Source organism: Mchenga conophoros, linkage group LG10, assembly GCF_057382185.1.
Source record: "Mchenga conophoros isolate Kocher_MC1m ecotype Shallow Benthic linkage group LG10, M_conophoros_male_GT1.1, whole genome shotgun sequence".
In the NCBI taxonomy this organism is placed as follows: Eukaryota; Metazoa; Chordata; class Actinopteri; order Cichliformes; family Cichlidae; genus Mchenga; species Mchenga conophoros.
In genome coordinates, this window is record NC_140535.1 from 24,815,901 (window position 1) to 24,830,197 (window position 14,297).

The 14,297-nt window shown below is 37.5% G+C and overlaps 1 protein-coding gene across 1 annotated transcript in view; it reads right to left on the minus strand.

Moving 5' to 3' along the window:
* gabra6b (gamma-aminobutyric acid type A receptor subunit alpha6b) overlaps positions 1-3,758 on the minus strand; it is a 31,885-nt gene extending 28,127 nt beyond the window's left edge. Inside the window, exons 1-4 of the mRNA XM_085289532.1 lie at positions 3,191-3,758; positions 2,915-3,039; positions 2,460-2,527; positions 1,176-1,396 (exon numbers count right to left, since the gene is read on the minus strand). Of these exons, the coding sequence (XP_085145658.1) occupies positions 1,176-1,396; positions 2,460-2,527; positions 2,915-3,039; positions 3,191-3,276 (500 nt within the window). The 5' untranslated portion in view covers positions 3,277-3,758. The remainder of the gene's footprint in view (positions 1-1,175; positions 1,397-2,459; positions 2,528-2,914; positions 3,040-3,190) is intronic.
* Between the last annotated feature and the right edge of the window lie 10,539 nt (positions 3,759-14,297).

Genomic DNA, 14,297 nt, shown 5'->3' on the forward strand with positions numbered 1-14,297 from the left:
ATGGCAGAAGAAGAATTCCATGTTTGTTGTCTGCTCATAAGTAAAACATATACTTACATATTTTCATAACTTATTTATAACTTATTTTTAATAACAACTTAATGTTATTTTCTATTTGTATTTATTTTATTTTATTTATTTGTTTATTTACTTGTAAAACACATTTGATTCTTTGGAATTATTCAAGTTATAAAATTCACAGAACACAACATCTTAATAATATCCTTAGTTGTTAAAACATTTCCAGTGATATTATATTGGTTTTATTGTTAATGTAATAAATGACTTAGGTTATTCAGTTCTACAATGTTGTTATAATATTCTTGTTTACCAGAGTGACAGTTTATACAAGAACTCACAGCTAATAAGCAGCTCAGAGCTTTGAGGAAATTTCTCAGGCTCACAGACGAAGGGGGGGAAACTGATCCCAAATGAAATGATTCAAGTTAAACTACTTTAAAAAAAAAACAAAAAAAAACAACTTTAAGATGAAGTAATTCAGAAAAAGTTTAGATCTTTTACCCAAAGCTAACACAAGGACAAAATTCAAGCTGAGACTGTAGAAACTGCATCATTATACTCACAAAACTACAGTTAGCTTATCTGTTATTTAAACATCTATTGCCTTCGAATGTATTTTCTTTTCAGCCAGTGAACCAATAAATGTAGCACTACTTCATATATGTAAAAAAAAAAAAAAACAATAAAAAAACAAACAAGTTGGTTTGTGTCTGCCATCTTGTCTATAGCCCCCCACCCCACCCTCATAAAATCTGTAATGTAGACAAAGGTGGCATCCCTTTATTGTAATATAGTTTACAAATTTTCTTAGATAAAGCCTTTTTATTTACTTTTAAATGTTTTAGAGTTCATCCACTTAGATAATCTAATTAAAAACAAAAAAATCTGTTTTTGTGCCATTATTGACTCTAGGGGCTTTTTTTTTTTCATTCTGCATATCTCCTTTTGGAACAAAGCTGGAGTCATGTTTGTTTGAATCACTTTCCAGGGCTGTTTTCAGTATCAGATGGCACATATCTTGTTTTTGGAATGGCACGCTGTTTCTTTTCATGTCTGTGCATATTCTTGGATGCCTGTTCATCTAATTTGTTTTCCAGGTCTGTGCTCTATTCCGGTCTTGGCTAGGTTTGAATCTCACTGTCCAGCACTGTTACCTCATGGTGTAGAGGATAGTTCCGTTCTGCATGATGCGGAACAGCTTGTTGGGGGTAGTCATGTTGTGAGAGATCGACCTTTTGCCATTGCGGAAAAATGTGTCCGGTGTCCAGATCTTGCTGACCATCAAGTTGTTGAGCCGCAGGATCTCAATGGGGCCCTCAAATTTTAGTCGTTCGTCAATCCACGTCTGACGAAAGAACACATCCATGGTGTATTCCTGGATGGAGGTGAGAGCGTGGGTTACGAATGTATTTACTACTACTATGACCACTCCTACTGCTGGTGCTGCATCTACTATCTCCTGCCATTATTATCTGCTTCCCCCGGAGATAATGGCAGATGGGTTTGTGAGCCATGGTTTCGAAGGAACCTGCTGGATAGAGTATTGGCAATGTGATGAATTGTTTTCTCTTTCTCAGTCTCTTTTTCTTTCTGGAGGATTATGTTATTAATGCCAATACTGCCAAAACTAAAACCTTGTTTATGATGAAAACCCTCAAGACATAGCATATTGTACACTTTGGTCACCTTTACACACACACACACACACACACACACACACACACACACATATATATATATATATATATATATATATATATATATATATATATATAGTTTTTCTTCAATTGTTGCAAATTTTACTTTTCTGTTTTCCATGTTTCATTCCCTACCAGCTCTGAAAGTTAAGTGAATTGATTGAGTAATTCATTATTAATACACAGTTAAAATAGACACAGTTTATTTCATCTGTAGAGTCAGCAGTAAGTCAGTATTATGAGTCGATCCAGCCTTTAGATCACATGGATGGCCTTGCTTCCCTTAAAAGCTTTACATACCCCTCTATAGAACTGCCCCTAGCATATCGCATGGCAGTTCTAGTAGGCTTTAGAGGCTGTGAAGCAGTATCTAAAGCTTAAGACCAAAGATAGTAGAGTACAACAGACATACATCACTCAGCCTATCCCGTGGCAGAAGTAGCCCGCCTATTCCATCCTAACACAGCCACATCGCTATGGCGGAGGGTGGGGGGGGTGGGGGGGATTGTCAACCAGATTAAAATCCTAAGCTGCACTAATGACATCCTGCCCAAATGTTGGAATACTGAATGCTGGGAGTAACATGAGTTGAGGTTGAAAGACCATATACATTGCAGTGAAATCTTGTTTTCACATGTACTTTGTTTACAATCAACCAAACACATGTATGTGAATAACATCCACACATTTTTCCTTGTGTATCCTGTATCAGTACTTCAGTGGTCGGCATAGTTGACATACCATCTCAACATCTGAAACAGGTCCAAAGCTGGTGACAAAGATGTCAGTTTTGACCTCTGTAACTGGACCTACAGCAGAAAGATAAGTGGTTGCTTTGATGCAGACAAAAATTTTGGACTAGCTTATTTGTTAATTTCTTAAAATATAAAGAGGTTAAGGAATAAAGTTATATGTATAAAATGTGCCATTTACAGACTTAAAATAACCACATCAGATAAAATGAACACACAACAAAACAGCATGCTTTAGATATGATAATTTTATGAAAAGTTTCTAATAGCAAACTTGTGATTTTATTATAATGTAAGAGAGGAAAGACGGCTAAGAGATAACGTAAACTAGATGAGATACACACAACTAGTTGAGTAAAACTTTATCCTTTAAGGAAGGATATGGATCTAATCATCATGAAGCAATATTATACAAAATACAGTATAATACGTCCATTAGCATACCTCCAAATCCAGGTCGCAGTCTGTTGTCATAGCCATCCAGTAATCTATCCAATATACGCGTGATGTTATCCAAATATATACTGGTCTCACTGTGCTGATTTCCCCAAACACTGCTAGCACTGTAACTAAAGTACATATGCACTGCTCAAAGCTCATTTCAACAGCTAGAAAATCAGTTGAATATACTGAGTTTCTCAAAGGCACAAGCATCCACAGTCTGTGATTAAGATGCGTAAAAGTCCGAGAACATGCAGAGAAAAGAGTTGCCATACTCACCAAGACAAAAATAAGCAAGTTACAAGGAAAGCCATGCCTCGACACCTGACAACTAGAAATCCCAGGTCAACTTTTAAAATCAGCATATTCCATCATTTTCAAAGCTTGATAAAATGCGAGTCCGCTCTTGCTTTACTTGTAAACCGTGAGAGGATACCGCGCCAGTCCAGCACGACTTGACTTTCCCTCTAGTGCGGTTGCGCCCGCCTCAGCCTGAATCGCTCAGCTGGAAAAACCTGAAGAGTTTTTAAGAGAGTGAAGAGGAAGAACGACGCGAGCTTTAACGTTAACGGGACAAAGCAGTTTGCAGGGAATACATCGGTCTCGACGGCAACTTTGCTTTAGATCGTTTTGAAGGTTAAATAACGAAGAATGTCGTCCTTTATTTATTTATTTATTTGTGTTTTTAAAGACGATGGAAAAGAAAAGCGCGAAGAGAGATACAGAAGGGGAGGAGGGAGAAGTAGAGAAAGAGAGCTTGCACAAATACAATACTGTTATATCAATGGACAGTATAGCAAGGGACCTTTTTGAGTACAGATTGATTTCAAATTCATTTTTCTGTCTCTGTGTGTGTGTGTGTGTGTGTGTGTGTGTGTGTGTGTGTGTGTGTGTGTGTGTGTGTGTGTGTGTGTGTGTGTGTGTAATCGCGGGACTTTGTTCATGCAAAACCCGAAAACTGCAAGTAGAGCGAAAGCATGATTCATATAGTAGTTAGGTGGTTGAGTGGAGTGGGCGGTAGGTACATTTAGTGCACCTTCAAACTCCACAGACCCAGAACAAGGGGGGGAAACACCATACTGTAAAAGTCAGAACTGAGGTCACATGAATTTATTTCTGTTGCAAAACCGCAGTTCAAGAAATTGCACCCTGCTAAGTGAGTTTCCACTAGCACATTTTGTGCAAGGTGTATGGAAGAAAGAAAAATATCGGAAAAGTAAACCCTGCAAATGAAGTGCAAAAGCGAAATTTATCACTCTATTTATTTATTTATTATTCATCTAGGTTCGTGCAAAAAAAGTCAAAGACAGTATTGTGTGGGAGGAATAGTTACTGTACCACCACTATGTGGAAAAAATGCTAATTATAACTCATATGCAATAATCATAAACTGATTTTTTCTCTTGAAAACAGAACAACTTTAAGAGAAAAAAAAAGTGAAAGCCAATATTCACTGACGAATGCCAGCAAGCCTCTGTAAGGTTATATGCTCAGTGATCAATGAACTACAATACTTTCTTCCAGTGCACCATTACTTTTTCATTAGAGGTATCATATCATAAGTGATATCATAGTGATTCCATCAATAATTCATATGAGGGATACAAATATAGGAAATTCTTCTAAAGGCATTAAATTGTGAAGACTGATTATGCAACTGTGGTCTCTTTGTACTCAAAGCTGAAGTTATATAATGATCTCAAAATATTGTTTAAATCATATGGAAACGATCACTTTCAGTTCAAGCATATTCAGATTTGATTCTTTTAAAAGAAAACTGGATATTGCTGTAATTTGTCTGATAAATTGAAGTTATTCTCTTGGTTTTCTCTTTAAAATGGTAAATGGCCTGTATTTATATAGCGCTTTACTAGTCCCTAAGGACCCCAAAGCGCTTTACACATCCAGTCATCCACCCATTCACACACATTCACACACTGGTGATGGCAAGCTACATTGTAGCCACAGCCACCCTGGGGCGCACTGACAGAGGCGAGGCTGCCGGACACTGGCGCCACCGGGCCCTCTGACCACCACCAGTAGGCAACGGGTGAAGTGTCTTGCCCAAGGACACAACGACCGAGACTGTCCAAGCTGGGGCTCGAACCGGCAACCTTCCGATTACAAGGCGAACTCCCAACTCTTGAGCCACGATCGCCCAATCTTGTATTGTTAGACATATCATCAAAGTAAAAATCGAAAGTTTAAGAAAGAGTTTGGTGAACATTTATAATTCTTTAAAGAAATATCCTGTATGCTGCATTATTAGAAGAACATGGAGGGCATAATTTCACTTTGCATACTGGATGATAAAACTAAGATTTGATATTTCAAAATAGAACACAGCATTTGTTAGAGGTATGGGAGCAGAAGCTTTAACACTACTTTATACAACACGAGTATTGTGGTGAGAGCAGTGGCCATCCTAGAAGTGGTGGGTACAATTGCAACAGTGGCAATAGTAGGAAATACAGACCAGGCATATACTGAGGTAGTACTGTATTAGAAGCAATTGCAGTGGCAGTTTCAGTTTCTCTGTTGACTTGCTGGTACATAATGTTATCTGACCCTAATGCCGCGATCAACTTGATCTTTTAAAGCATGAGGTCAACTCATCTGACCAACCACAGTGCACTGACCATGAAAGGCTTCTGACCGGATTTGCATTGCTGGCACTAGCTGAGATTTTGGATGAGCCACAGCAAAAGCGAACACATTCTATTCCTCCCTGCTGTGAATGTGCTAAACATGCTTTGTAAAGCTTCTGATATCTCAGAAAAGCAGTCACAAGTGTACGCACATAAATACTTGTGATGCAGACAAGGGCCATCACTATTTAAGCCACCTCTGCAATTTGGTTGCTTTAAGTAGTACTGGACGCACCACACATTTAGTAGATCACTGTTTTTTTAAGCATGCCACCACTTATAAGAATATTTAACATTTACAAAAATTAGCACTTCTGAAAAGAGAAGGATCTGAAGCTACATGATGTTGTTTGTGTGGGAGAAGATTGGCTTGACCCAAATCAGAGACTGACATACACTTTTGAATATATCTGTAACTTGTCTGCCTGTTTGCTCACCTAATTTCCTTCCATCATAGCATTTTTTTCCTAGACAGACAAGTTGCTGCCTGGATAATTACCTGACTGGATAGCTGATTGATAGAACAATGCGCTTGCTAGTTCGACGTTTTGCCTAAATAGCATAATGACTGACTTATAGACAGATATTAAAATGCTGACTGGATCATTGCCTGCCTGGAGACTACATCTAGAAGTGCACTCTGTCAGTCCTCCAACCAAACATTCACAATCAGTGGTGCAGCGAGTAGAGAAACAGATGGTTAGGCTGGCTAAATTGGGAGCCGTCTAAATCCATATTGTTATATGAACAGCCAGCAGAGATAAAATTCAGCTATGGCAACTCCTTACATCAGTTTTATTGATTGTCCTGGCATGGTGATCGTGATCTTACATGTTAGTCGCAATTCTGTCTTCCCAATTTATAATTTCTTTGTAACCGGTCACTACATTCTAAAGCCCATGTCAAGAGAACAATTGCAATTAATGAGAGGTCATTATATCTAACAGAGCATATTTCCATAAAATATAATCACTAAACCATTCATTAGTCTTAAGTTCTGAACTGAGATGAAAAAGGCACAGTGATTCTGATGGATTGCAATTAGGTATGCTTCGTTCCATGAGAACAATACACCTCATATGCCAGGATGAATAGCAATTCAATTATGTCAATTTAGGAAGTACAATTACTTCGGGAAGATAACGGGACATACTTGAAAATCCAATGTGTTTTGATGAAGGAGGAAAAAGCCTTCAGAAGGAGTTTGTTAATTAGTTCATTATTCAACAAAACAGGATTTAATTAAACATGTCATGATATGCACTCTGTACTTGAACACATATAGCAGCCTCTCAAGGAGCAAGATGCAGAGCTAGGAGATTATTGCAAGAAACTTTTCACAACTTGCTGACCTTTTTGAGGGAGGAGGAACTTTCAGATGGTAGAACTGGAGTGTGTATGTGTGTGTTAAGCTGTATGTTCAATAAAATTCTTTTTAAAGAGACTGAAATTGGTGTGAGGAAGCACGCTACACTGTAGATAAACAGAAAGAAAAACAGATGAGAGAAGATTTGAAGATATCCGCTCTTGTGCATCTGTCCTTCAGCACCATGGACAGCTCTGACAGGCGACTTGGTTCTATTTTGCCAAAGAAAAATACAATAAGAATTCAAAGTCACTGCTGACAAACTTGCACACCATACTCCACAGTCCCTCTTACGGTGCCTGTGATTAGTCAAAAAAAAAAGTGCATTGTCTAAACTCGTTTCTGGCCGCATCACAGTGCTTCTATAAATAAATGATTTTTCCCACGTGAGATGGACCCACTGTACTTCATGTGCCTCACAATGCAGTATCTATGGTAACCACTTACAGTAGAAGAAACTCAGCATGTGTGGTGTAATGTGGATGCGTGTTTGGAGATGGCATGAACTAAACGTGCTCAAGAACAGTGAACAATTTTAGGTCAGTGCTTCTAAAAGTAATTTTTGGATGACTTTAGGGTTTACGTCAGGATCAAGTTTTATTAAGTGACTGATATGTTTCAGTACGTGGTGGTATAAAGGAGTTGGAATTTGTATTTCAAAGTGCTATTTAGAGTTTAGTATTAGGTTGTTGTAGGGGGACTAGTGGTAGAGGTTATAAAATCATTTTGTGTATCTGAATTTTGTTTTTCCGCTCGTCTGTAGGTTAATGGCTAGAAATATACAGTTGGTGCTTGCGAGTGTTCCTCCATCAATAATGCCGTTGCATAACACCTACATTAAATTCAGTCTTTGAAATCTTTGGGACTTGGCCTGGTTTTATCTTTTTTTTCCCGTCAGCCCCCGTAGTCACACATCCATAACAGCGCACACAAAGCAGTAGTTCTTTAAAATCGCTGTTCCTTACACATGATGTGCTGCACCAGTTCCCGTGGTTTTCAACATTAGGAAGAAATTTCCATTGCAGTTTCCATGGAGACCAAACTATATCATAGTACGATAAAATGTTGATTTGGAGAAAACAGTTGTCCTCGCTGCCTCAGTTGACCTCTTGCCTGACTACAGCCAAAAGCTTCACAATGAACTGTGCTGGATAGCTGCCAACGTCCTGCTGTAAGGAGAGTGGAAATAAAAGTGGTGCAACAAAACAGAAAGCCACAGAATACATAATAGGAAATAATAATATTTATATGTATGATGTGAAAGTTAAATGTTTTGCTCTGCAGATGCTGGTTTAATTATGAAACAGAAATTATTTGATTGCTGACATTCTGGAATCTTGTCATGCGTATGGTATTCCTTATTTTCCATATGCAAGAATAAAGAGTTGATATTCAGTGTCCATGGGAAGAAAAAAAGTCAATGTCAAGTTAAAGTCAGTGTGCTTGCAGAGGCAGTGCCTTCATAAATCTGCGACCTGAGTTGATTAAACTTGATTGAATCAAATTATTTGAAGAAAAGACGCAGAAAAAATAAAAAAAATTTCAAATGGCATTTTGATTATATATTGACAATCTTTCTCACACTTTTTATCACTGGTCTGCTTGTTAAGTTTGTCCTTGAAATTGAAAAAAAAATGAGTCCAACTTTATATATATATATATATATATATATATATATATATATATATATATATATATATATATATACATATATATATACATATATTAAAAAGATTTGTGATTAGATTTGGTTTTGTGCTGTCAACATATAATTTGCTATACAAAAGTAAGGCTCCCTTAATTTTGTAGCTGAGATCACATGTTAAAAAAAAAGTGCCCCTTTAAAGTGCATCAAGTATAAGCCTCACTGTGTAACTGTAGCTCTTGATCTTTGAAATCCACAGGTGGCATGGTGGAACGGCGACACAAGAAGCCAACTACATCGCTGTCATCCTGTGTCGCAGTCTAAATCATCGCTTTTGATGCCAAGACACCAAACGTGAGGTTTCTGGCAGAGGCCTCCAAATAATCCTCCCACCCTTCCCTCCTTCCATCACTCCCTTCATCTTTCCACCCATCCAACTGTGGCTAAAGCTGACACTCACCCTGGACTCCTGTCTGCAGTTCTGGCAGCAATGACCGACGTCTGTTGGGGCCAGAGTGAAATACTGAGACAGAAATGAAGAAAATGTGGAGGTGAAAATGGAGTTGGCCAACTATCTGCTGTTTTGGTGTTAGCTGGGCAGGTAAGGACACCATAACCTTGAAAAGCTAGCAGGTGGTGCTTCCTCTGGTAGTGAAGCTAGTTAAGGCAAGCTAATGAAGCATAAAACTTGGGTTATGGACTTCTTTTATTTATTTATTTTTTTCAATCTACATGGTAAAGGTCGATACCGCCATCCTCACAATTTGTTTGGTGTAAGCGCATTGTCAGTATTAACCCTGTTCAGGACACATTCACGGACAGCTCAAAGCAGTGCTGATGGGTAGTTTTTAACTGTAATGGATGGAGTGCAGCCAATATAGGATTTTGAATCTATTAGATCTGGTGAAACATTCATGAACTTAAATGTTGGTGAAGTGCAAGAGAGGACCGTCATATTTTTATGTATTCATTATTCAGAGGACCGATAAGTGTGTTTCTATTTAATTCATTCCTGATGCAAAATCCTCAATATGCCATTTAAAGAATATGCAATTTAAAGAAATTAAAAAATGTGTTGTACATTAGAGCATGACTTGTTTCTTTTCTTTTTCTTTAGTCTTCAAATCATGGGATCCTAAATGAAGGAAGTCAAAAAGCTTTGATCAGATATATGTATTAAAAGACACTCATCACTCTAGTCTATCCACTATCCTTCCTTCGCACAAGTCCAAATGATCTCAGTCTTGTCTCTCTTAACTTCGTCTCTAAACCACTCAACCTCTATAGCCCTCCTTCTGGTCAGTCCCACTGAAAATCAGCGCATCTTTAATTTTGCTGCTTGCTTTCCTTCTGTCACCAGTCACCGCTGACAGTCGTCTCCATCTACTTCACCCTGCCGGTACTCTCTCCTTCACCTTTCTTGTGCACTGTCCATTGCTTTGAATGGATGCAATAATGTGCTTTATATTACACAAGCTACTTACATTAATAGCATGACTGATGATTAGTAAACAAAACATTTTTCTAACTTGGAAGTAACCATTTACAAAAGTTTGATTACACATTAATTGACCCTTTATTATTATTATTGATTGTTTTAAAGTAGTACATTTCTTCCTCTGTTTAGGATGTTTTTGGGACATTGTCAGTTGGTGGTTGTAAATGGTCTCTCCTTCTTTATCTTTAACTAGTATATATTGACTTTTTAGGATTCACCTGGGAGAGTTTCATTGTGTGGGAACTCATTTCAGGACCTTTAAGTATGAAGAGGTTGTTAATAGAGGCAGATTTAAGTACTGCACCGCTACTTTATGCTAATTTGTACCTTTTGTTTTCCTTTTAAAGGCCACTATATAACACTTTGCAGCCTGGAGGTGAATGTCTTCTCTACAAAACTTAAACTTGCGAGAGAATTTTTACCTCGTAAGATTAGTTATGCCTGAGAAGCAACTGTTGCTTAGACAGAGAATCTGACTATTTCCTTCACTACTGCACCGCGTAAGCTTTTTTTTTTTCCATGTCTAGCTATCAATAACTTTATCTGGGTCAACTATGCTTACACTACACACTGGTGATCGTCTTTTTGTGAAGCTTTTTTTTTTTTAAATTTAATTATTTTATTTTAAATTGAACTTAAGTTAACAAGTCAGATCAACACAACAGATTCAAGTTACACACAACACACAATAAGTGAAACATAACTTAAATAAACTTAAATATTTAAATAACTTCTATAATTTCAAGATGATGGAAAAATACACCACTGTCACAAAAGCAGAAAGCTGATTGAGAATATTTTAAAATATTGCATTACCTCAAGTACATCTCAAATACCCTTTTTACAATTTAATTGACCCAAACACTAAAATAAATGAAAAAATACAAGTAATATTTTCAAAAAGCCCTCCATATAAACAATCAATGGTTGTTTGCACCATGCCTCAAAACTGAAACAAAATAAAATAAAAATAACTACTGAAATAGTAAAGAAGGGTTTCTGGGTACTTAGCAACATGCACGACTTTCAACTGAGAGGCTGAGCTTTAGAGTCATTTTTTGAATCATTTTTTTTACATTTAGAGTCAATCGATGTTTACTTTCATTTTCATTCGCTGTTTGCCCAGATTTAGGCATTAAAACTAGGCTACTTGTCAGGATTAGGACCAGATTATAGTTTGGGATAAAACAGAACCTTTTACAAGGATAAACACATGTTAGAAAGCTCCATTTTCTAGGTTACCAGGGTGATGAGTTCTGCCCCATATAACAGCGACACCGCCAGCGCATATTTTACATGCATTTACCACTAGAGGTCGTTCAATTTTAAAAACACAAGGATAATTCATATTAGCTGCTTCCACAAACAACCTATTGGGTCGTACTTTACGCGAGGACAGTCTCGCATTGACATAATTTAAAAGTGCCTTCCCAAGTCCTCTAATGGAGCTCTCCTGCTGAGTTAAGGAGCTCTAATCAGCGGTGTCAATGCTGTAATTGCAGTTCGCATAAAAGAGAAATACAGAGAGGTGTTTTAATTACAGGGAAAGGCAGAGTGCAATTTCCTTCCCTGCCTGACAAATTGTGTTTGATTATATTATAAATGTGATGTACGTTAACTGTTGGATACTATGTTGTTTTGTAATTTTAGATCTGACAGTCAATCCAACTTTATCCAACACAGGGACATGGTGAGAGAGAGACAGAGAGAGAGAGAGAGAGGATGAAATGACGGCACTTTATTTTGGCCATGAGCTTTGGCATGCTGCTGGTCCATCTCTGTCCATTTGGATGGATATCAGACAGTCAATCCATGGGAAGCCTTACCTGCTGAGAACATACCAGGTGCAAACTCCACAGTAAGACAACAACCAGTAGAGGTTTATTAAGTACTGCACAGTAATCAATCTTCTTCCCTTCCCACCTTCCCACAGCATATGCGTGATAAATAAATAAATACAAGTAAACTGCTTTGGTCTGATTGTTTTGCTAATATTTGTTTAGGTTTTATAAAAGCTTTGACAAGATTTTAATGTGTAACAATTCATTAATAAGATAAATGGTGAGTTGAGATGACATTATAGGTACAACGGTTAACGCAGAAGAGCTCCGCATCATAATGAATTTGCTATGAAATTAAAAGTATCGATAAATGACCATTTTTAAAACAAAGATCCAGTATCTTTGAACGTTACATTTACGTATCAGTGACATATGGAAAAATATATATTTCCTATCTATAGTCACAATGTGTCACTTTCAATTTGTGGCCAAAAAGCTGATCGCCCTTCAGTTAAATATGTTTGTATATGTGTGAAGATCAAACTATTAGAATACTGAATGTAGTGCCCATCCAAACAGTCAGTGTTTGACATCCTCTGCCATTGTTTGAGTTTTCCGTCATGTTCAAAACCTAAATCAACGTTATGGCAGATGATTAACTGAGATCTGCTATCTGTGTGCTCAGGCACAGAATGCTATCTCTCTCTCTCTCTCTCTCTCTCTCTCTCTCACACACACACACACACACACACACACACAGACACACACACACACACACGCAGAGCGAGATCACAAGCCTCTTCCCTGAATACTTCCATCATATTGCCAAGATCCCAGCAAACAAACGCATGTTTACTGACATGAAACAACACAAATGCTTCTTTGAAAACATTGCGGACATCCTTTTTCATTCCTCAGCACAGGGCAGCCTGAGTATAGCTTTGGAAGAAGTGTTTTACTGGGACGCTCAGAAAGGCAGTCATTACATTCCTCTTAGTGCAAAGATGCAGAAAGACAGAGAGGAAATGGAAGCATGAGAGCCCATTTGAGGATGTTTAACAATTGGCCAAACCAGGCATTAAGAACAGCAGAGCAGGTCAAAATATTTAATTGCTTTCTTCAGTGGCAGATTCAAGGTAATGTCTGAATCTACACACTGAGATATGAGGGCTAGATTACAGAATTATGTTTTTTATACACACAGTATTATAACTTGTGTAGAATTGTATAATTCCTCCATCTGTTTATCTTCGAATGAGTATTGGTGAGTCAAAGATATGTCATAGTCTTCAAACCAACATACTTTTATAAACTGTTTTGTTTATACAACCATGTATGATTAATTATGTGAGCTACTTTCATATAAGACATGCTGGCAGGATTAAATTAAATAAATAGACACAAGCACACAATATTCACGTTAAAGCCCGACTAACTTCGGATATACATCATGATTTACAGGGAATTGTGTAGGAGAATGAGGAAGAAAAGTGATTTAAGTGACACTGATGGCTGTTAATGCCAAATGTACTTGGCCAGGCCTGTAATTCAGAAACTGCTGATATACCATCTGTAGGATCTGCAGAGAATAGCCTGAAAAAAGGCAAAACATTCAGTAAGTGCCAGTTCTCTTTATAAAATTGTTTTATTAATGCCCGAGACCAGAAGAGAATGGTCCGACTGCTTTGAGCTGATAGGAAGGCAACAGTAACTCAAGGAACCATTTGTTACACCCAACATATGCAGAAGCCCATTTCTGAATGCACAAACATACCAACTAATAAAATCAACAGAAAGCATATGATTTATGCTCTTGTTCATTTGGATTTCTATCAGCAAGTGACCAAGTACAACATTTCACAAAAGTCTTGACCCATTTCTTTAGATTTTGCTTCCAAGGAGACAGACTTTCTGATTCTGCAATTCAACAAGTAGTCTTGGGGATCTTGATTAATGTATTTATGAATGCAGAAAAGTACATTTGACCTGTCATGCAACACCATCTGGAATGCATCCAATTGGTAATGGCTTTATTTTTCAGCATAACAATGATTCCAAACACTCTGCCAATGCAGTAAAAGCATACCTGGATGGCGAAACAAAACACACACACAATGGAACACTATCAGTCATCGAATGAGCACCACAGAGTCTAGACATCAAAATTATTGAAGAACTATGGGATCATCTTGAGAGAGAAATGAAGAAAAGATACCCTACATCTAAAGAAATTATTTGAGTCTTCTTCAGGAAGTCTGGAGAACTATTCCTGAAAACTAGATGAGGAAATGACAATAAAGGTTGCCTAAGAGATAAAAAGTTCAGATTGCCATACCAAACACTGACTTTCAAGCTTGTTAAATGCGTAAAAACTCTTTGCTTTATATACTCTTTTTCCATGTATGGCTGCATGTTTCGATAAATTGCTTCACCTATTTCCTAAATTCC